General features: G+C 50.4%; 8 protein-coding genes across 8 annotated transcripts; all 8 read right to left on the reverse strand.

The window, feature by feature from the left end:
* Positions 1-1,043: 1,043 nt before the first annotated feature.
* On the reverse strand, positions 1,044-2,166 carry M406DRAFT_325257 (uncharacterized protein; the record flags this gene model as incomplete). The annotated part of the gene is made up of 3 exons (XM_040919964.1): positions 1,044-1,812; positions 1,863-1,918; positions 1,996-2,166. The coding sequence occupies 3 exons, from the start codon at positions 2,164-2,166 to the stop codon at positions 1,044-1,046; spliced, it is 996 nt and encodes a 331-aa protein (XP_040780734.1).
* Positions 2,167-3,361: 1,195 nt separating this feature from the next.
* On the reverse strand, positions 3,362-5,551 carry M406DRAFT_248280 (uncharacterized protein; the record flags this gene model as incomplete). Its single annotated transcript, XM_040916521.1, has 2 exons — positions 3,362-5,213; positions 5,283-5,551. Coding segments are annotated over 2 exons (2,121 nt in total), but the record flags the coding sequence as incomplete, so codon positions are not given.
* A 2,842-nt stretch (positions 5,552-8,393) lies between these two features.
* On the reverse strand, positions 8,394-8,812 carry M406DRAFT_270747 (uncharacterized protein). The gene is made up of 2 exons (XM_040918090.1): positions 8,698-8,812; positions 8,394-8,607 (listed from the first exon to the last, which is right to left on the reverse strand). The coding sequence occupies exons 1-2, from the start codon at positions 8,792-8,794 to the stop codon at positions 8,462-8,464; spliced, it is 243 nt and encodes an 80-aa protein (XP_040780736.1). The 5' UTR covers positions 8,795-8,812; the 3' UTR covers positions 8,394-8,461.
* A 1,063-nt stretch (positions 8,813-9,875) lies between these two features.
* M406DRAFT_36471 (family 16 carbohydrate esterase) lies at positions 9,876-10,876 on the reverse strand (the record flags this gene model as incomplete). Its single annotated transcript, XM_040923999.1, has 3 exons — positions 9,876-10,204; positions 10,333-10,687; positions 10,745-10,876. The coding sequence occupies 3 exons, from the start codon at positions 10,874-10,876 to the stop codon at positions 9,876-9,878; spliced, it is 816 nt and encodes a 271-aa protein (XP_040780737.1).
* Positions 10,877-12,412: 1,536 nt separating this feature from the next.
* M406DRAFT_348874 (uncharacterized protein) lies at positions 12,413-13,337 on the reverse strand (the record flags this gene model as incomplete). The annotated part of the gene is made up of 1 exon (XM_040922429.1): positions 12,413-13,337. Exon 1 carries the CDS (start codon positions 13,214-13,216, stop codon positions 12,413-12,415), a length of 804 nt encoding a protein of 267 aa, XP_040780738.1. The 5' UTR covers positions 13,217-13,337.
* A 339-nt stretch (positions 13,338-13,676) lies between these two features.
* On the reverse strand, positions 13,677-14,915 carry M406DRAFT_325261 (uncharacterized protein; the record flags this gene model as incomplete). The annotated part of the gene is made up of 3 exons (XM_040919965.1): positions 13,677-14,567; positions 14,601-14,650; positions 14,684-14,915. The coding sequence occupies 3 exons, from the start codon at positions 14,913-14,915 to the stop codon at positions 13,677-13,679; spliced, it is 1,173 nt and encodes a 390-aa protein (XP_040780739.1).
* A 1,841-nt stretch (positions 14,916-16,756) lies between these two features.
* On the reverse strand, positions 16,757-17,583 carry M406DRAFT_354138 (NAD(P)-binding protein; the record flags this gene model as incomplete). Its single annotated transcript, XM_040922838.1, has 4 exons — positions 17,430-17,583; positions 17,059-17,371; positions 16,896-16,997; positions 16,757-16,831 (listed from the first exon to the last, which is right to left on the reverse strand). Coding segments are annotated over exons 1-4 (543 nt in total), but the record flags the coding sequence as incomplete, so codon positions are not given.
* Positions 17,584-20,939: 3,356 nt separating this feature from the next.
* On the reverse strand, positions 20,940-22,092 carry M406DRAFT_220168 (acid protease; the record flags this gene model as incomplete). The annotated part of the gene is made up of 2 exons (XM_040915560.1): positions 20,940-21,460; positions 21,501-22,092. Coding segments are annotated over 2 exons (1,113 nt in total), but the record flags the coding sequence as incomplete, so codon positions are not given.
* Between the last annotated feature and the right edge of the window lie 684 nt (positions 22,093-22,776).

The raw sequence follows: 22,776 nt of genomic DNA on the forward strand, positions 1-22,776 counted from the left end.
AGTGTCCAGTATCCCTCATCTGACTGGTCTCCTCATGGAGCCGATGTAACGGTCTACTTTCTCGTCACCTCCAGTCACACATCCTTCGCTTTTCTTTTCCTTTCCTCGTTGAAGGCATAAGATTATCTTATTCTTATCAGAGTCTTTCACTTTAGATCAGACTTTGATGCAGTCACACAAAGTGGGCTCATGTCGAGAACCAGGCCAACCTAGGACTTTGTGGAGTGTTTATTTAGTACATGGGTGCTTAGATGATGGGAGAAGCCTCTTGTGTGACAGCCGGGAATGCAAGAATGTCTTTATAGCTGTCGAAATGCCAGCCTCTCCACAGGCTCGATTGAGGAGGACGCGATAGGGCAGGGGACAGGGATGGGAGGAGGTCAAGCCAGGCTGCAGTGGCTGAAGCTATCCAGGAAGGTGATTGCCAGGTAGGCACGGGCCAACTGAGTCACGGGTCCTCGCGAACCAAACACGTTACTAAGCACCCTCAAAACACCATAACATCTGTTGATGGTCATGGCATGCTATTGGAATGTGGCTCAAAAGGGGATTGGTCATTTTGCGACTGTTTCCATAGGGGACTCGGGGCATCGGAGTACTTATTCATGGTCAATCACCAAAGTTGCCCAGCTGATCAATTATAGGGACAACTGACTGAAATTTCAATAGCCCCTCATCATGATGTATAACTTATGTATTTGAGTAGCAGAGTGCCCATTATCTGCAGTAGCTCTCAAGAGGTGTCAAGAGGACCATAGCTAGCTGCCAACCATGACCCATCAGGTTGCCCATGAGTTGGTGTTTGCTGAGACTCTCAAATACAATTGTCATCTTGACTCCGTCTTTGCTCATTATACTTGGCAACATGTCCCCTCAAGAACCTCTTACATCTCCGAAATGGTTTAGCAAACATGCATCCATGCTTTAGAGACGACGACATCCACCCTCAGGGTGCAGATGACCTGTGCCAGCCCGTTCATCTTCCCCCATTGCCGTCGGCGTTGGACCGAATCGACGTGCCCCCATACAGATCCCAAGCATCATCAGACGTCCTGGCTCAGAAGAAAGACAACTTCGTCGCCGAAAATCTTGGCCCTTCTCGACTTCCGCTCGTCGGAATCAGGCACATCCCTAAGTCTCTCAAACTTGCCGAGGCGTCGGCCTCCCTCCTTGAAGATCTCGTGCTGCCAGGCAGGAAAGCTCAGGATTTGGACCAGCGCATCAACACCTCGTTCGTGGATAACCTGCTCGTAGAATGGGAATATGTACGGGAACGTGTCTCGCGCGAGCTTCGTTCCGATATACTTGTCCATGGACTCGATGGAGGTCTGCCAGCCGCTGATAGGTCTATTGGTCTGCCTGAGATACCGATCGAAGCTCTTCTCGCTAATGGTATAGTCGAGGCCAGAAATAGACAGACTCTCTAGGTATTTCAGCTGGGCCACCTGTGCCGAGACCCCAGGCAGGAGCTGCCACTCGGAAGACGTGGTGCCCACCCCCACCGCGCGTATGAAAACCATAGACTGTGGGCGTAGGTGGAGAAGGAAGGTCTGCAGAGCCACGAGCCGGTTGAAAAAGAACTTCTGGCCATACATTAGACTGGAAGCCTCCTGGTAAACGATCTTGGAGACCCGGAGAAGTCTGAGGTTCCTAAGAGAATTAATAAAGCAGGTGCGCTCGGCAAGCCTGCGACGGATACTGATGTTGACCAACGACACAGACTCGAGGCTGACTTGACTGCTCTTGTTTAGGACGACGAGCTTGTAGATCATGTTGCGAATCTCGCCCGGCAGATACCTGACGAAGGTTAGCCTGGATGTGTGTCTCATAGAGGGAGTATATTTATAGACAGGTGGGCGCACATGAAGCGGAAGGCTGGCGGTTGCTGTTCGAAGACCTGAGCTTTCTCTGGGAGGTTCTGTGGTCATAGCGCCCATCAGTACTGGAACATAGACTGGTTGCTCAAGGCCACATATTTGTCAGGGTCATGGTTACCTGGACGTCCTTGCTGGCACTCTGTTTCAAGTCATCGTCGCTGTTGCCATCTTCTTGGCTGAGAGCATCATTGTTTCCACCCAGCTCCTCAGATTCATGGTCCTCTGTATATGATATGGTGACGCGCTTGCGCTGTGAATAGCGCTTTGTCGTCTCAGACTCTGTCGACATCCTTAGTGATGCACAGAGGGGTTTTGTTGTCGCAATGGTGGAGGATGGTTCTAGTGAAGTGGGAAGCTGCTTGTCACCCAAAAGCCTTTTGTATTGTGCAGTGGTGAGAAGTCTGGGTGGCCTCAGAAGAAATAAAATACCAGAGAGATGTGGGAGACGCGTTTGGAAGAAACAGAAGGTTTGGGGTGTGTGTATGCAAGGAAGGAGCCCTTGGGCTGGATGAGGCTGTGGGTAGCTTACGTAATTAAGTAGCTGTGTAAGTACTGACCAAGTAAGCATCCCTGCATCTCCTAAACTTGACCCACAGGCTCAACTTCACAGCAGACCTTCCAAGTTCGTCAGAAGCTAGTCACTATGAACTGAGAAATTAATACAACTTTCAATATACATATCTATTAAATACTTTTGATTTCACAAGGCATTACCTAAGACCAGTGTTCATCCGGTCAAGCCCTTCAGAGGCTTCAGTTGTTGTCTTGGCATAGCTTCAGAGAATTCACTATTGCGGCTGAGGAACTCTGTTGAGCTTCATGGCCAAGATTTTGACTCCTAGTGCCTCGAGTCAAGTCGTGGCATCAAAAACCCCAAAGTGTCTAACACTCGTTACACAGATTGATCAGGAAGAAACAAATGACATGCAGGCGAAGACAGCAAATCTTAAGCACTTCAATATTGCTCAACAACTAAGCATACATTGATGAAAAGAAGCAATCAAAGAGAGAAAGTTGAAAATCCCAATGGTAACAAGATTTCTGAGTTTGCATTTAGGAAGTAGGTAGCATTGAAGCTTATGTAGCAAGGAAAATGCACAGAAATGAATGAATTGATACACTACAGAAGTAAAGAGGAGGAAAGAAAACGGAGAGAGAAAAAGAAAAACAGCTGGGTAGATGAGGCTGTCTACTTTAAGGCAGTGGGTGCCTGGTGATAGTGGGGGCCAGTACTCACTGAGTCTCGAAAAATTGGGCCACGAAGAGTGTAGAGCGAGTAATACTAATGACCAATATGAAAGTTTGATATAATCTTCATGTTTGGATTGAGACTATCTCGAATGTCATGCAGCCTGGATAGTCAAAATCATGATGATTTATATACCAGTAGTGCCTCAATATTAGTCGCAACCTGTCCCCCCCAGCGCCCCACTGCGAAGCAAATAATGGTCTGCATACCTCATTATTTACTAAACCACTAGTCCCTAAAATTTCCACGATCTGGATTCAATGAAACTTGTCCGTTTCCAATCGTCGAGATTGCCACAATATGAACTGCAGGCCTCTTCTCCCCGGACACAACCGGGATGATCTGACCATAAGAACAAACCGCAACGAGAAAATGGGGTGAACATATCCTCTCCACGACTATTCACTAAAAGTTGCAGGCCCTGCCCATCATGGTCTTGCAGCCCCTTTAGTACATCCTGCATGTTGAAGAAAGGGGACAGCCATGGATCATCCTCTTTGAGCCGCCTGTATGTCAACAGCTCCACTTGAATGGCAGCCCAAATCATCCCAACTTGCTTGTCACCACATTTGACATATTTTCTGTGAGAGAGGAGCTCATAACTGTGGATATTATGGTGACAGTAGCCACCAATCCCCTTGCTAGCGTCCCATGATTTGTTGAATGAAGCCTGTGAATGGTCTTTTGATGTCTTGGTCGCAGTGCTGGTTGATCCTTGAGCATGCTTGACTTGGTGTCTTAGAAGTTGTACGATGGCACTCCACCCAAGCTGCACTTCGGATGTCCATGCGCTGATGATATATTCTGGGACAGCTGCAGCAAGCTCAGCTGCATTGAAGGCTCGATGCTGGCACTCAGCAGCCTCCTCAATCCCCAGAATCGCTGGGATGGAAATCTCAAGGCTTAGAGATGGATCTGCCCTAAATGTTATGAGACATACTAAACAAGCAAGCATTCCAAAGAGAGTTTCCCCCGGGAGGCCAGAGTTAGCCAGATGATAGGAAATGAAAACAAGAGCATGGATGGGTCCAAGTGCGAGCTCTAAACCACATCCTTTACAGCGTCTTCGAAACAAGCCGCTGACCGTATTGATGTCAGGACGCCAATCAACCACGAAGATGGTGGTAATGCAATGGTAGACTGCCTGGACAGAAGTATGGCAGAACATGTGCTTCCACCCGGTAGGTATCGTCGCCTCTCCAGTTACGTGGAGATGACGGATGCATGGCGAATCCGCATCCCATCTCCCACAGACATCAACGTCGCCTCCGTCGAAATGCGATTTGTCCGATGCGAAGCTGCCTCCTAACATATCAGGGGTGATAGAACTGTGCGAGCGCAATATGGAGATGAATAATGTGTCCAAGACGGTCAGGCCGGATTTGTCTGTGTAGTTGACTCCAATTGAACAATCGTCATCCAACGACCGCACAAGAAGTGACATCACGTTGCAACATGCCTTAGCTCCGTCTAGAAATCTGGCCGCAAGATGAAAGGGTGAAATATCTCGAAGGGCTCGGTCGTTGTACCGTACTGCGTCTAAAAGATCTAGCAGAACGTCTGTGTTGCGAGACATGATAGCGAAGCCGATGGCTTCAACCTCGGTGTCGCTTTCACACTCAGCGGCAGTGTTGACAAGTTTATCAGCTGCCAATGGCAAGTCCTGACACTTTATGGTGGTGAACGAATTATCCCGGCTCGCTTCAGCCAAGGTTTTGCTCAAATCCTGATAGGGTTCCCATTTTGGCCAGGTAGACTCATCTTCCACGTCAAATTGATCGGCACTATGGGCCTCAATGTCGGTGTCCTGTTCAGGGATTGGATCGTACTTGATGGTTGCCTTGTAGTGTATTGACCATCTGCACAATTGTGTAGGAGGATCGACCACCGGAGGGATCGTGGAAGGAGACTGCACCACGACTGCTCCCATCGAGTCACCCGAGTTGTCTTCAAATGAAGATTCGATGACACCGGCAAATGTCTTGAAATGAATTAACGACGGGTTCCAGTGCCGAGGTCCTTTGCCCCAGTACTTCGTCGTCATGAACGAGAACATCCAGCCGTCATGAAGCCAGGTGGCAGCGGTCCTGTTTGTCCATACATACTTTAGCACTGCTATCTTTTGGGTTGTCTGAAAATGGTGCCTGAGTCCTCACCTTCTCTCATCCCTAGTCAATTGCTTCATTAATTCGCGGTCTCTTCCGCTCAAGAGAAGGTGTGCTCTGTCAATGAGCACCTTCTTGTCCACCAGCTGAGCGGTCGGCGACATTGCCTCGCGTGGATCGGGACTAGGGTGGTCATGAAGGCCCACAGCGATGTAGTCTGGAGTCGGAGGCCCAGGGCTGAAGGGTGATGGATGATCTTGAACGTGACCCCCTAGCCGTCGAACCAATGCAGCGTATGGAAGATCCCAATTGAGAAATCTGAAGAGTTACATAAGTTGATGAATAGCGAGGGCGTGGCCTCCGTAATGCATGTGGGGAATGACTTACAGGCCAGGGCGAAGAGGAATGGATGTGGACTTTCGGATAGAGTCATTGATATATCGCTTTATTTGTTTTTTGTCGACGGTCTTCATGAAGCCGCCTTGGTCGAGCTGGATGTCGGACAGGTCTGTTTCGCGCTCTGCGCGTCTCTTCCCCAGGACGCTGATCACGGCTTCTTTCTCAGTAGTTGTGATGCGTTTCTTGATGCCCCATTTCTTGAGTTGGTAACGGTACTGGTGAACCCTAAGGTTGTGTCGACGGCCGTCTTCAATCAGCAATTGTGCGTGAAGTACGAGTAGAGTGCGTATGCTTTCTCGACAGGTCAATGTTACTCACTCTGCCTTGAAACTGTACTGTTTTCCATGCGCTGTGAGACCTGCTGGAGTCTGGCACCTTCCTCCATATAGATCCTGGTGATGTCTGGTTTCAGCAATTCCCATCTCTGCTGATATGGGACGTCTAGGTGGCGATCGACAGGATCCATGATGTCGGCAGAAACAATAAGTTTAGAAATGTCGGGGTTGGGGGATATCAATGAGCATGCAGGATAAGGCTGTGAATAGAAAGCAAGTCAAGGCAAGACAGCTGAGCCTGGGGTGAGAGCCGTATTTGTATTTTGTAGACACGCCTAGGCGGACCACGAGGACTTTGGCGAACCAAAATGAGACGCTGACCGACCACCCCACAAAGTGCAACACTTATGGCCGCGTCACCAAAAGAGAACAACCATTCAAAGGCTGCTGCAACCCCCCTATACATCCTGGTAATAATATTTTACGGACGTGGCTTGACTTGATGGTCCAAACCCTGGACGACAAAAAGAGAGCAGCCTATGACCGGCTCCCAAGTGGATCCGATGGAACGGCCTGAGATCCTAGTTGATTTGAAGTTGCTTTTGTCACCTTCTATTGTACCTTCTGTGCAATATACAAATCTCAGCACAAATAGAGACTATCCAATGACATGTTCTTTACTTTCACAACCAGACCCACAGATCGCTGGGTGTATATGCTCCAGAATTTCACAAAACGAGACTATCCAATGGCATGTTCTCGATTCATGAACCCATACCCGGGGTTTCGTATTTTCCTGAGGCATGACTGCTCTAGCATCACACAAGGAGACCATCCAATGAACAACAATCTTGGAGGCTCCATATACGCCCAGCAGGTACATGCCATGGCTCAGGGTGGGCTGGAGCCCCCGACTTGTGGTGTAGGTGAGGAATGTCTGCAACACAATTCAGCCAGGCGCGCATTCTCCGGGCTTTGTCAGTCTGACCTTACGAATATAAATATGCCTTGCAGCCCGGCCAAGATCTACTGACAATTCATTCAGCGAGCATCTCAGAGAAACACCGCTATATCTATCATTTCAGTCCTCGTTACCTCTCAATCGTCTGGCCATAGCTACCCTTCTACCCCCAACTCTTACCCATCATTCACCCGAAAGATCTGTGACGTTTGTGCCTGTGATCTCCTTCGACCATATTATCGTTCTGTCTCCGACACACAGACTATCATAGACCCTCAAACTTTCACTGAAAACTTCGATAACATCATCTCCTCCTCCACGAACCATGCCTTACATGTCTAGTCCGGCTCCTGCTTCAGTATCCCAGGAGTAAGAGTTTCTCGTTACTTGCCTTCAGGCTTGACACATCTATTAACACTTGGAATTGTTTTAGTGCTACCAGCCAGACATCTTTCAACGACAGCCGCGCAAGCATGACTGCTCAGAGTGGATCTTCCGGGACACGAACTCACCCTCCTCCTCGCCGAGATTACAGGGTTGCTTCTGGTGGCATAAGCAAGGAAGACCGGGTTAGCAACGACCTCCTGGGTGTTGGGGCTCAGTTCGACCACCAGAAATAGGCACATGAAGTTCCAGGACACAGTCCCTCGTGGAGGTGGTAGACAAATATTGCTAAGAGTATACGAATATCATTGGTGCTATCAGCAGTTATGTTCGATGTGCTAGGTGACCGCCTCATCCATTGTAGGCATATATCAACTGCATAACTGCGCCCATGTCTATACAACTTACATTGGCCCATATGTCAGCCTTAATTCAGGGTGAAAGACTTTGATCTTTCTTAATCGACCATGTCTGTCCTGGAGGTCCAAGCTCCGCGCGGGCTCAGTGGAAACCTTACCCTACTGCTCGAGCTGCTTACGTCCTAATTTATCCTTGGGCTTGTTTCTGACGAATGACACCGATCCCTGAGTCCTCAGAGTAATTTGAAAGATACTTCAGTATACTGTGGTAGGTTGGATTCCGGTGTAAGTCGTTTTGTGTTACATCTGGACATAGACCAATTACGAGACTGATTCCAAATTTCGACCTAAGTTATCTGCGACGCAATCATTACGCGACGCGGCTGAATGCGTGGATTTCATACCCATCCTAGGACTAGGTCTGTCGATTCATGCTTTGACTCTTCAACAGGGTTTTATCAAGTTGACGAAGGTCAAACTTTTGCCTTTGTATCAAGCTTTGTTTGATGCCTACTTGTAGAGAGCATCCATACGATGAGCGTCGGACACGATTGTCACACCCATACGGACTGTTCAATCAGCATGAAGAGCGACATTATATTCCATCTGTATTCAACACCAGAACTATGTTTTTCACCTTCCGAATTTGTGGTATACCAACATTGGACTGCAATGACAAAAAAACAAGACGGGGATAACTTTAGTATGATGACCGTATATAAGAGGGTTCATTCACCAATCATGTCAGATGTTACTCACCTCTTCGACAACAAGCTTCTATTGAATAAAAGAGTGGAAACACATGATATTCACGAATCACAGTAGAGATTACCGTGTCAATATTCAAAAGAATCAATTACTCTTCTTCGTCTGCCCGCCCATCTTATCCTGCACCATCCCACCAATGCCCCCCTCGGCCGTGAATTGTTTCCCAATAGCACCCTCTTTATCAAAAGGTCCGCCCACCTTCTGTGCTGTACCACCAATAGCACCGGCCTCTGCGCAACGACGTTAGTCATGGATGCGCCTGGGGAACCGCAGTTCAAACCAGATGATGCAGTTGAGCCCCTGGGGAAGGTTGAACTTACCGGTGAATTGCTTGCCAATGGATCCGTCGGCGTCAAATGCCTTGGGCGCGTCATGGCCAATGTTGCTGTTGGCAGGTGTCTGTGTTTGGCCGGACATGCCACCCGAACCGTGGGGCTTGACGTTGTAGTTCTCAGACATTGTGGCTGTGGGCTTATGATGAAGACTGGGTTGTGTGCGGGGCGTGTTGACTGGGGTACGAGGTTTTGCAGTGCAACAAGAGAGAAATACGCAAGATAAAAATAGTGTATGAAATGTGTGAATCAAGCCTGAGGTTGGAAATAAATACCTGTCCAGCTTCCACAATAGATTTATGCTCGGTTGGTGGTCTGAAAGCATGACGCCAGCAGGCCGTGATGATCCGTTGATTTCATGCCGATGAATGAGGTCATTGTAAAGAGGTGTCTCAACGGCCTTGCACACTAACAATGTACAGTACGTACTAAGTAGCCACTGCAGATCGCCGTGGGACCCCTGAAGTGCGCACCGCGGCTGGTTGACCGTCCCCATCAATTACCCTCCTCGCTTTGTTCATGGTTCAAGTCTGCAATCTTTGAGGGCGCTGGACGGTGAGAAACCACACATGCCTCCAGATTAGAGCCTCTTTCTTTCTTTGGTAACTGTCGAGCAACGGCGAGTCAAAAGTCTTCACTCACCCTACTGGTGTCAATGATCAAGATTGCTCAACGCGTTACTTGCGGTGTTCTTCTCATAGCCCGACGTCCCCTGTAGACATTATGTGTGGACAAATCTCACAGCAAATCTGCAGTCCAAACCCGATATGGTTGTCAACCAGCATAATGTGCTGAGATCAAATACGACATTATGCGAGTGTCCCACCCAGCACTGATGCCATACTTGAACCAAACAGCAGAAGTTACATTTGCGGGGCCCAAGCAGACCCATACCCTCGCTTCGTTGGCGTCTCATGAACCAGATCGTCGAAATACCTGTAATCCTGCGTGTGGCGTATTTCTTTTAGGTGATACTGTTTGGTTATATGACTTTCTTAGAATCTTAGCCACGCCTTCTCACAGCGCATTTGAGCTTGCTACAGAATGTATATACTCCGAGAAGATATATATGTACAGCATGAAGACAACAATGACCAAGCTCTATCAGTTCGCCCATCCATCATACACTAACGCACAACCTCTATACATCCACAAGGGCCCGTCGCTTAGAAGAAAGACCCCGTCAGGGCACGGACAAAGCCCTCCGCAACAAGCTTGTGGATAGCCTGACCAGGGTGGTAGCTATCGTACCACACACAGGTGGTGCCATCAGAGTTCGCGCAGGTGATGTCGCTGTCGAGGCCGTACGAGGTAGGGTTATCGAGGACCTCCCAGAAGTACGACGTCGTGTTGAAGACCTGGCCGAGGGTGATGTCCGAGTTGTTGGTCTTGAACTCCTCCATGTTGCTCACGAGAAGGGAGTTGTACGATTCGAGGTTGGCGATGAGGCCTGACAGATCCGTCTCTGAGTCGAAGGCGGGTGCTTTGTAGAAGGCTATAGGGTGGCAAGGACATGACATCCGGTCAGTCGACTTTATATCATGGCAGTATGAAAGGAGAGAAAGGTGGGGGGGGGGGGGGCGGCGGGGGCAATAGGTAGATGCGTGGATGGTGTGAACTTACGAGGCACCATGTTCAGCACAAAGTTCCTGACGCCGTCATCGTACAGGTTCTGCATGAGGGTAAAGTACTCCGTCATGACCTCGTCGATGGGGCACGTCGCATACTCCTCCACCTCCCAGAAGCACTCGCCAATATCGTTAATGCCGATCCAGACGGCGACGAGCAGGTCGTCGGCAGTCCATTCGGCATATGAGGGAGCGGGCACCAGGTTGTCCTCAAAGTCTCCAACCTGGGCGATGACGTCCGTGGTGACTCCAGTGTTGATGATGTCGTTGGACACGTCTGCGCCGTAGTAAGCCCAGTCGTAGGTCAGAATCGTTGAGGTGTTGTACACGCTTGTCACGTAGCCCACCCACTAGAGGGTTTGGTCAGTATATTGACTGTACCAGCTCGTTGAGTTTCAGGCACTCACGTTGAGTCCGCCAGTGGTTGTGGTACCTGGCAAGGCGGGACTGCCGAACGGGTCCGAAGCCGAGGGCTTATCGCCCTCAATGTAGAAGCCAGTCGACGAGTAAGAATCGCCACTGGTGATGAATATCAGCATATCTGCAGGTTGATGGATGAGTCGATATTTCAGACACTTACAAGACAACCAGGTACTTGGTGTCTCCACTGGAGGCGGACGAAGATGAAGTGCTGGTAGTAGCCGAGCTTGTAGCAGATGCGGCGGCGGCAACGGTTGTCGGATTTGCTGTTGACGAGGACGACGTCGTCGTATATGCCTGCACTGAGCTTGATGAAGTGACCACGGCCTTGACAGAGGTAGCCGAGGTGGCAACCTCTTGAACTGAGCTCGAAGAGGTGGCGACCTCCTGTGCCACGGAAGTACTGGATACTGCTGCGACAGACGAGGTGGGAACTGTCGAAGTCGGCTCGGCTGAGGAGCTGGTGAGGACTGCGAGAGCAGAAGAAGCGACGGCAGTGGACGAGGACGCCGGAACGTCAACGCTCGAACTCTGACTCTTCCGGACGCAGGCAGCGTTGACGGAGGAGAGAGCCGCTGCTAGGGCCAGGAGCTGCTTCGGAGCAAACATGTTGTCTGTTTGGGAATTGAATAGATGAATGAATCTTGAATGAATGAAATTGAAACGAATGAGGGACCGGCCGGCTCGTAGAACAAAAACCTGCAAAGAATGGAGGGCAAAGAACGTCGACAGACACTGCTGCGCTGTGGGAATGGATGAACAAAGTGAGGAAACAGAACAGAACAAGGACCCAGAGAAAGAACAGAAACGAAACAAATCCACTCGATCTTAAGAGAGAGAGAGAGAAAGGGAAAAGGGGATTGATCAAGTGAGAGCGGTCATGTTTCATCGAGAGTGACGATGTGGGCATCCCTCGGCAAGCCAACCGAGCCAGGACAGACCCTGCGATCCTTTTTTGGCCAAACTGAGCCGTGCAGGGGCCGAGGGTGCGGTCGCCATTGGCGGGAATGAGGGCATCGTCGGAGAGCGCGTGGTGGGAGATTAAGGGGAGTTGGGGCGGGTAGAGCCGCATGTTCCCAAACACATGGGACCCAGACCAGGTTTATTAGTTTCCACGTTGACCTCAGCCCTTGTATTCCATGAATCTTGCATGTAGAATCCTGCTGATTATGTGAATGTCAAGGCCTGAAGTTGGGTTGCTCCAGGTGTGCGTGACGTATGGAGCCGGGGGCGGGGGGGGGGGGGGGGGCGATTAAAAAAGAAGAAGCGAACACCTCAAAAGAAAACCCTTGAGCATTAGTATCGCACAGCGATCACAGTCAAGATGGACAGGGGTTTGAGAAGGACCAAGCCAGATGCAGGCAACATCTGCGCCGCATCATCTCACAAATCTTCGTAACCCCGTAGCAAAAGTTGTGAACAGTTTGTCATCCCCAAAAGAAGTCGCCCAATAGATCGCATCCACTTTGCTAATTGCTCACGGTCGTAGCAATGCAGGGCACGACAGACATTGGCAACCTACGGCACAGTGTTGGGAATGAGGATGCTCCAAGTACGTATTCAGAAGCTAACGACTTAAGATGGTCCGTCAGATTCCATGCAGTCTCGACGCGCGCCCTGCACATATCGAGAGATGCTTCCTCGCTCGCTAGTAATCATTCCGCGGCCTTGGACGATGAACCCGCAGCAGCAGGCTCCTGACTTCTTCCTCTGGATCCAATCCCCTGTGGCCTTCCACCAAGGTAAGGCGGCGGGACCTCTCCGACCCCACCAACCATGAGCTCCTCGTTCCTCTCGACCTGCTGATACCCAGGGAGGGCATTGTCCGGGTGAGCCTCATGCCAAGTGCCCAGCAGGTCCTCCTGCGGCAACCCGAGCTCCTCGGCCAGCTGCGCGTACCGGGCGCTGTACTCCCGCAGGACATCCTCACCCTCGCGCAGCCACTCGGTCAGCTGGTCGCGCCGGGCCTGGACCTCCTCGCGCGTCGATGCCGAGACGGTGCTGAAGCCACCTGTGTACGGCGGGACGTCGGAGGCGGAATAGGCCGGGGGTTCGGACTCGGAAAAGGCGGGCGGCGGCTCGGACGGGGCTGAGGAGGGTGGCGGCTGTGACGAAGCAGCGCCTCCGGGTGAGGATGATGATGGCCCTGTTGTTGGACTTTGCTCGTGAGAAGCTGCTGCGCCAGCCTCATCTTGGCTGGCAGTCGTCACCATGTTGCGTCCTGAGCCTTGTGGTTGTGGGCTTGGAGCCACGCCCCGTCGCCCGTCAGGCGGATTGCCCGGTACGCTGGTGCCGTGGCCATATCGAAGAAGCCAGAGACTGTGTTCTCGAAGAGACGTTCGTAAGAGTTCAAGTTCAGCAGCCAATGATGGTATCAGGCGCTTGAGGTCGTTGTATGCCGACTGCGCCTCGATTGAAGAGGACGCTTCTTCTCGCGCGCCCGGGCGAGAGGAAGCCATGAGAGTAGGTAAGGATGAAGGCTACTGTCCGAGGGTTCACGAGACTTTTATCATCCAGGAATAAGAAGAGGAAGTAGTAGACCGGGGGATTCTCAGTCGCGAGTTGTGGGTGTGAATGTCATTGTCGTCCTAGTTGAGTTGAGAAACGAGATGAGCAGAGAGCGAGGGAGACTTGCGGGCTTGTGGCAGTGGCGACCCCACCAGAAGGTACGCTGACGGTACCCCTAACCCTCATGTAGTGGACCTCAGATCTCAAAGATGACATGTTGAGTAAGAGGCCACTAAAGATCTGAACATAATATGAGAAACTTGTATGAACAGTGGGTTAAATTAATGAGAAGGAAACATCATAACGAGACAAATACAGATAAAATTCATGGTTCTCTAAAATGTCGCCAAGATCTCTATAAAGGGTACGTTGGACGAGTATCGACCCCAAGCCGCAAATGCGCCCCCGAAATTACTCCTCCGCCTCTGTTTGCATCACTCTCTTCCAGTAATGAATATATTCTTCCATTTTGACCTTCGGGTCTTGCCCCTTGGCTGTGCCCTCCATACGAGCCTTCTCCATCTCCGCAGCCCGCCATCTTGTCTCACCTGAGAACCGCCTCTTGAGCCAGTGTTCGACCAAGTTCCGAAACGGCCTCTGCTCTCGAATATAGAACTCTATGATAGCCGCATCCCTCATATCTCCCCCGCCAGGTCTCGGCCTTTCGGGATTTATTGCAGGTCTGGTCTTGTGCACGAGCTGCCAGGCCCAAAGACGCAGCTGCGTCCTGAACTTGTTATCTGCACTGATACAGGGGCGGATCTCCATGAGAAATCCCATAAAGTCGTTGATCACAGCATCTAGGCGATCAACAACCTTTGCCTTTTGCGAGGGTGTGATTGATGGGTATTGGGGGTTGTTCTCGATGACGGTGTGATAGTATCTATAAATCATGAAGGCGAGTGTGAATGCAGGCCCACGCGATTTACCAGCCTTGCAGTGCGCCATGGCCTTGCGTCTTGGAGCAGCTAGATGCGTGGCTAAAAACTGACACGCATTAGGAAAGAACTTCAGCAGAGGGGCTGCAGTAGAGTCCTCCAGCTCTATCACGTAGTGGTCTACCACCGGCGATAGGATCCCGTTGACAACAGAGGGTGCCCTTATGAAACAAGTCTTGTGTGGAAGGCCTATCAATGCTTCCTTGAGGCCGTGCTCTCTGTCCTCGAGATTTGTGATAGGTATCGAGTTCCATGCCAGTTTCCCATGTTTCATCCAGCTCGCATCTGGTTCCACCGCTTCCTGGCCAGCAACCCAGTCATCAGGATGAATTGTGAGGATGGCAAAGTCCTTGTCGTGTGTCCTCTGTAGACTGTTATGCAGGGACCAGAGACTGACACAATTGGCCATGCTTCCGAGACAGAGACCGTCGATCTTCATGACAGAAGCTAGATCTGGATATCGCTCACGAAATAACACACCAACCTCCGTGACTGGCTCCATCTCTCCCTGAAGCATTCTCAGGAGTCGTTGTTTGACGCTGTTGCCTAAAAGTCCAAGGCTCTGCCCTTCGTACAACTCGAGTTGTTCGAGGTCTGCATAGCTGTCCAGTGTTGTATATTCCTTGGCAAGAAGCGATCTGTAGATCAAATCTGCATGGACCTTCACACAGCTGAGCGTGCAAATCCCACCATCTGGGAATTCGGAACCCATGGTTCTTCCCGTTTCGTTCCAAGCCGGGTGGTTTCGTTGTGTGAAGACGCTGGCCCGTCTAAGGGAAGAGCTGTTTACTGAAGTGACGACTTGTGGACGACTTTGCTGCTCGTTGGCTGTGATATTTGCTCCTGGTAAAGTTGACTGCCTCACTGCTGCGCGTGTAGCGGCTTGGGAAGGTAATCGCAAGACCCTGCGTAATAGACTTAGAGAGCTCGTCGGCGCTCTCGAGATATCGCTACCTGAAGATCTAGTGAGTGCGGTTGAGGTTTCGCTACCAGGCGAACCGGAATCTGAGGAGTCTTTTGCAGCGGTAGAGTCGAGAGATTGCGCTTGAATGGCTGTCCGTGCGGTGGAGCCGAAATTTGAGGGTGTCTTGCCGCGATATTTGTGTTTCGCCATTTCGAAAGCTGAGGGAGGCCTGCGAATTGAGCCTCCATTTTATACGCGAGTGCCCAGTAAGTGGCAAACAGCGAGTGGTGCTGTGAATCGCAATCTCAAGACAAGGGTGATTGTTGACCAGAGTTCAAAGGAACGTGGAGGAGCGACAGGAAGAAAGAAGTGAGAGGGAAAAAAAGTATGAAAGCCTTTGGGAGTCAAAATATTGGTGCAGGTGGCAAGATGAATAAAGTACTATATGCCATGCATGATTCTCTAGGCAATGGTGATTGACTTCCCAGAGCCTCATGACTTTCGGCGTGCACATGTTCACAAATCAGGCGGCGTTGGGCACACGATCCGCCCTGCCAAACAACATGGGCCATGCGACAAGCACATTCAGGGCGGCACAGAGGCAGCTGCGCCCTGCAGTAGCCTGTCGCATGATTCCATGGTTTCTTCATTTTTTTCCCTCTTTTCTGTTACTGCTACAGTGACTGCATGCATCTTGCATTTGGTCATTGTTTGGGAAACCAATAAGGTCTTAGCAGTGGAAATAGTTTGAGGTCAAGGCCGCTTGGTTCGGACCACTTGTAAGCGCCTTATTCCGACCTCCGCCTAATTGTGGCAATAAGGCTATCCACGGCCAATATCAACGTGTTGGAAGGGAGGGCGTTCTCACGTGACCATTTCAATGCTCTCTTCTTCCACCTACTTGAGCTGCCGTCGTATTCCCCTTTTGATCCTCGTTCGTATACATACATATGGTGCTGTGTCCTACTCCGCCATTTTTTCAGTAATTAGGTATTGTTAAATAGTTTGTGATGATATGCCTATACTGGTGAAACACAAAATTCACTTCACTTTGGATGTTCGGCACATGCCTCATGTCGTTTGCTCATATCATTTTGACTTCTACCCATCGAGAAAAAAGACGATCGCCGATCTCTCGAAACTGGCTGCAGCTGTATTCGCCCACCCCCCCCCCCCCGAACGCTACCATGAAAGCCAGCTATCCTCTCATCCTCGTCAATCAAGACGAAATGCCCTCTTCGTCCTCGACCTGCTCTCTGCTGGGGGACCATTTGTCCTGCAATTTCTTATCGAGTGACTTCTCAATGACATCCTTGGACCACCACTCGCCCCAAGAGGTGAGGAAAATCTGGTCGGGATCTGACGGGAAGTCGCTCCGCGTGAACGCCCGGAAGATGCTTTCAGCGCCTGTGAATCGTTAACATGTGTCCCAAAAAAGGACCTTTGTAGACACTCCAATCGCCGCGTGCAAGGAAGCCAGCAATCCCAACACTTACCTGTAGGAATAGGCTTCGCATCCGGCATCGCCATTGACAAAGTCATGTTGGTGTGACGCCCAATGCCAGTACCGGGGATAAGCCCAGGGGACACGGCCACGACGTCACACTGGCCTTGAAGCTGACGGCGCCACCAGTGTGCTCCGAGCAGCTGCACAAACTTGGTCTCGGAGTAGATATTCGAACCATCCTCTCCTGAATTGGCAAGTAGGTGCTCATCAAGCACGGCTGAATGTCATGTATTAGTAATAGTATTTGTAGTCTCTGACGAGGAGCCATCGAGGCTACTCACAAGGATCTGTCACGCGCCGTATGGCCCCAGAGGATACAACGACCACACGCGATTTGGATTCGACGAGTTTCTCTCGCAGTAAATGCGTCAAATAATGTTGAGCTGCCATCTTTGATTAAGAAGGAGTCCATATGATAAATCCTTGAGATCGGAACAGACTTACCCAGATGATTGACAACGTATGCCTCACACCACTTGGAACCATGAGGGCCAGGTTCATTAGCAGGCTTGTTGATCGCAGCATTCAGCAGGAGATAATCGAGTTTATCTTTTCCCAATTTTTCCAATGCCTTTTGAGCAAACGACTTGACGTTCTCCAAGCTAGACAGCTCCAGTGGTAGCACGGTGAGGCTGTGCTTTGCATTGTCGAACTTCAACGCGTCGTAGGCTTTCTTGGTTCCTTCGGTGTCTCTCGCTCCGAGAACGAACTTGTAGGGGTTACTCTGAGCAAGCAGCTGCTTGACCAACTCAAAGCCCTGCGATGCTGTTAGCGAGGTGCTTGTAGAATGATCTGGATGATGAGGGGAAACCTGCCAGGCCGGAGGAGGCACCGGTAGCGACGACTGTCTTCGCTACGACGCTAGCCATGTTAAATTGTTGACAGAAGCAAGCAAGACTTTGATTCGTCACCTTAACTATTCAACAGAGCACGAAATTTGGCAAAACAATGTTGAAATAGGAACCCCCCCTTGCTCTGATATAGTGAAGACATGCAAACTCCGCATAAATGTGCGAATCATTCCAGAGCTGACAAATGACGTATGACAAATGGCGTTGTCGGACAACACGGAGTTAAGCTCAATTGTTGACTTGCTGTAGAGTCTAAGTACGCATCAATCGCAGATTGTGTAGCGTAAAGGACAGCTTATCATGACTGACTCACGGCGTAAGTCTAAGTACATTAATTACCTAGCAGACGATGAAGCTTACGAGATTCCAACCTGGCCATCAAACATACAATAATTATGTGCATCTCGAGTATTGAGCCACTACACCCGCCTGAGCGTCTTCAATTTTTTGTTCTCAATCTTGATTTTTTAATTTGGACTTTTTGGCTTAGCAGTCAGCAGATTGACTGACCATCTCAAAGTCATGCGCAAACAAGATATGGAAGGTGGTGTTCACAAGGGAACCCAGTTTTGGCTGACAAAGGGATGTTGATACCGCCCATCGAAGTTGATTATTGGGATCGGAAGAGCACCAACCCAATATTTCGCAGCTATTGGAAAAGTGGCTTGTTGTGTTTAATGAGATCCCAACTTGCAGCGAGGGAACTGTTTTCGCTCTATTTACAAACAGATATGCATGTAATACAATTGTTCAACTGGAAATCTCGAAGAAGACTAGCCAAGTTGACCACATGGCATGTGCTTATTGAAGGCCTTTCCCATTCATGGCTGTTGATACGACCCTACTGCAGTCCAGGTTGTCATCGCAGCAGTCTGGCCAGACCAGAACACGGAAACTCACGTCCATAGTGTGCGGAACGTCAACAAAAGCTCATGCAGGTCAACCCATCGCCCCGTGCAATCTACACCTCAATCAGGATCCCAGCTGAAGTATCTGCAAGGGGATAGGACACTATTGCGATGTCGGGACGGATAATCCAGAAGTGGCCGTGAAAGGTGCCACGAGATCCCAGATTAAGCATGCAGGCCGTTGCAATGCCTTCCTGCTACGGAATTCTGCGTGGCAGGCGAACTCGAAAGGGAAAGACTCACATGCACGGTCGGAAGAATTCTCGTGCTTATCTCCTTGACCATGTCAGACTCGCAGCAGGAATAAACAATATATGCCTACGAAGGACCAATGTTACATTTTGCAAGCGCTGAGAAGAAGTCGTTTGATTTCAGCCACGAGACATGACAATAATGATCGAAGTAGGCATGGTATCTCGACTGAGATAGGAAAAGCATGTAAAATAAATCATGCTGCCAAGCAGGGTGGGTAGCTGCTCCGACGCTGTATAGCCTCTGAGTTGCTAAGATAGGTGAAGTGCTGGATAAATGGCATGATGTGGCATATCAAACTATTGTGCACGTTATTGCATTACAACATGAAAGCCTCATGATCTTTTGTGTATAAATAACTGATCCTGTCGTGCTTGATCGAGTATCTCGAGGCCCCGGGTCACACATTCCTTTCTCTTGACGACAACATCTGGTGTGTATCAATCGGTCTACCTCACACAATCATAATTTTCAATCAATCATTCAAGATGAAGTGTACTGTGTTCCTAGCCATGGCCGTGCTCGTGGTAGGCGCCCCAACGCCTACAGACGTGGCGGCCAGCTCTGCGGCTGACACGGGTGCCTTTTACTCCCTTGTCGGGACTGCGACGGCAGCAGCAACACCAAACTCTGCTCCTGTGATTGGGAACTCGTCCGAGGTCGTCAGTGTTGATGCTGGCACTCTTTCAGCCGCGGTCTCCTCTGTGGTCACTGGGCTTGCTACACCCATCGCTCAGTCTGCAGATGGGCACCAGCCTACCACTACGACCAAGGGGAAAAAGACCACCACCCAGAAGACAACGTCCTCTTCGTATGGAAGCTGCAAGACCAAGACGAGCACTGTCCAGACTATTACCACTACCACGACTACTACCACGGCGCCCACCACCAGTTCAACTACTTCCTACGTTTCGGTTCCGACAACCTGCACTCCTGTCAATTGGAATAACACCAACTCGTACACGAGCACTTCAGCATGCCCGACAGCCATTGAGGTAGGAACCTACTGTGGATTCATCAACCCGCTTGACCCTTGCGCTTCTCAGCTGGCCGGTACGTGGTATTTCAATCCCGCATTTCAAGTTGTTGATAAACTGCGAAAAGAAATCTAACAGTGATTTTAGGTGCTGCTCCCAGCCCAACAGCCGATACCGCGGCCGCCTTCCTGGCAGACGAGGCCTACCAATCCCTCGCCTCAAACGCCGCTGTACCCTCAGGCTACGTCTCAACATTCACCGATCTCGACGCGGCGGTGGTGGGCAATACCTACCTCGGCTACGAGACCCTGAGCAGCTATGACACTGCGGCATGTGCCGCCTTCTGCGACGAGACTGACCTCTGCACCGGCTTCAACATCTACATCGAGCGCGACCCCGGCTGGAACCCCGACCAGTGCTCCTGCTCCAGCCCCGTGTCGACGTACAATTTCAAATGCAGCATCTTCGCAGGCGGCGTGTATGCCTCAGCAGCAACCAACGCCGGGCAGTACCGCGATCAGTTCGAGGTCGTCATCACGGCCTCGAACGGCTACATGGTGAGCAACACGACGACCGACAGTATAGAGACGAGCGACGGTGGGTCCGAGCCGTGTCTGCCTTCTGGAAGCAGCCAGCCGCACAGCTGCTGGGGCAAGACACATGTGCACCCGGAGACGCTCATCAACGAGGGTTTCTTCTCTGGGGCTTTTGATGTGGATGTCTGTATCGACCTGGCCGTGGCCCAAAGCGAGGTCAACCTTGCCGCCAATGTTAATGTTACGGCGACATTCCTGAATGCGGCGCTGATTGTGCGAGATGGTGTGGCTTGGGGTACGTATTGCGGACTGTTCGCGGAGCAGTATGATGGTGATGATTGTACTTGGTCTCCTGGATCTTCTGGTGGATATGACTGGAGTGTTCAGGATAGTTGGGGCATCGATCTTGACGTTGGTGTCCTCCTGAGCTCGTGATGGGAGACAGGCTTCATGCCGTTCTTGGAAACATCATCCGCCTGAGTGTCCGATTATTCTGGAACTTGATAAGGCATCGCCATCTGCGAACGATGAGAATCTCTACTGCTTTATCACGAAATAACTAGAATACAGCGGCTTATACCAAAAATCTGTGTCCCTGTGTGCATGTAACAGCCTTGAATGTGTCAGTTAGGACAAGTGATGATCATCGTGATTGAATGGGATATGGTTCTTATATGTGATAATGACTTCGTATACGCTTGCCAACAGCATCCCCTTGACGCCAAGTCTTCTTCATAGTTCATCTTTGCTCCCAAGGTTGTCTCGACCATTGACTTCATCTGCAAGCACCGAACCTCCCAGGACACGCTGACCAAAACGCATCTCCGAAGCACCCACATCGAACACAGCAACCACATTGCTCAAGAACGTATCCCCCAGTACCCCGGCAAATTCCACGCCAGGCTGTATACCCAGTCCGCAAACCATCGTGCCGTTCAAGGTAGTATTCAATCTCGAGACGAGGATCGTTTCACGTGCCATCGTGAAGACTTCTGTGCCTATCTGCACGCCAAATTCAGGTACGGTAGCATCACAGGGCGCAGTGAACATAGTATTGCCGCCACCAATGTCCACGAGCTTGGGAGGATCGGCAAAGGTGTCGTAGAAGTGCGTCACGAGGGACGGAGGCAGAACGTTTGCTGACCAGCCGCTGTCCACAACTACTGGGAAGCCTTGGCTGGCTGGTATGTCGTTGTTCTCTTCTGAAAGCTTGGAGAAGGGCTTGCCGTCGATGATATAGTCGTCAGCGATGATCGTGTAGTAGGTGAAGTTTGTTGCAGCTCGGGTCTCGTTGACAAGGTTCGTCTGGACGTCATTAGCATCTTCGACTCACCAAAGGGAATCTTCTGGCCAATGGGGAACTTACCACCAAGATTGGAGTCGACGTGAAATTCCCCACGAGGGGAACATCCACAATTTCACCAATGCCGAGAAGACCATCACCATCAACATCCAGAGCCATACTGAATATGGGCTCCGTCAAGTTCTGCCTGACAGCATTGAAGAACCATGTGTCATGCTCACCAAACTCGTCACTGTTATTCAGCGCAGGCTTCGGAGCTTGCCCCTTTCTCGCCGGAACCATGGCTGGGTAGGCCAGCCCCAGAAGACCAGCGAAATCACCTGTCGAGGCGTGGAAGTAACCCTCCGATGGTAATGCAATCTGCTGGTTGTGCACCGTAACACCGCCGAAAGAAACAGACTCTAACCCATACGGGCCATACAGGTACTGCCCATTGCCATAGATAATCGAAAAATACTCGTCCGGTACGACGCCGCCAGAGAAGGACCCCTCGTAGAAAGCGGGAAAGTCACAGGCGGACTGATTCGTCGCTTTTCCACTCTCATCCAAGCATTGAAAGCTGCTCGGTGCAACCCAGAGATCGGAGGACCCGGTGTCGACCAGGAGAGGAACGGTTTGTGTGCCCACGGTGACTTGAGCGATGTAGGATGTGCCGATTAAGTTTACGACTGAAGGGTTCCTTCCATTGTCGCTAGCCTGTTCTCTGGTGACGTGGTCCTTCAAGGCTCCATGACGAGGGAGGCTTTGGGTGCTTCGTGCGATAGCGATATTCGTCGAAGACATCGTTGTCTGTGGGGTTCTGCCAGGTGCTGATTCAGTCAGTCGCTTTTGCAAATCAGCACGGACATATTTGGCTTCCGAGGCTTCCAGAAGTCCAGATAAAATGCAATTGTAGAGTAGTGGGTTGAACATCCTCATTCATACCGTTTCGACGGACGTTGCGTGAACACCATCAACGGACCACGACATGGATAAAATATCAAGTATTGAATTAGAGCACTTTTGAAAATAAATTGTCGCAACTGTGATTATTATAGCTTTGCAAACGCGCATCTTGCAACAAAGAATCGAGGCAATAAATTGATCTGGACTTCTGTGGTGGGTTTGGGATCTCGGCCGATTAGACTCTATTGTTCTTTTCATATTGTTCACAATACATTCTCTCTCGTGAGAATACGCCTTGTTCATGAACCCAAATAGATAGACCAACGGCTGTTAAATGTGCAATATGGATGCATGTTTTTTTTTTTTGGTATTGTAGCCATATAAATATTCAATGTTGACCAGGGCTCTGCAACGGACAAAGAAATTCCCTTCATTTCGAGATTGAGCGCG

The sequence above is a fragment of the Cryphonectria parasitica genome (genome assembly GCF_011745365.1).
Source record: "Cryphonectria parasitica EP155 unplaced genomic scaffold M406scaffold_1, whole genome shotgun sequence".
Taxonomy (NCBI): Eukaryota; Fungi; Ascomycota; class Sordariomycetes; order Diaporthales; family Cryphonectriaceae; genus Cryphonectria; species Cryphonectria parasitica.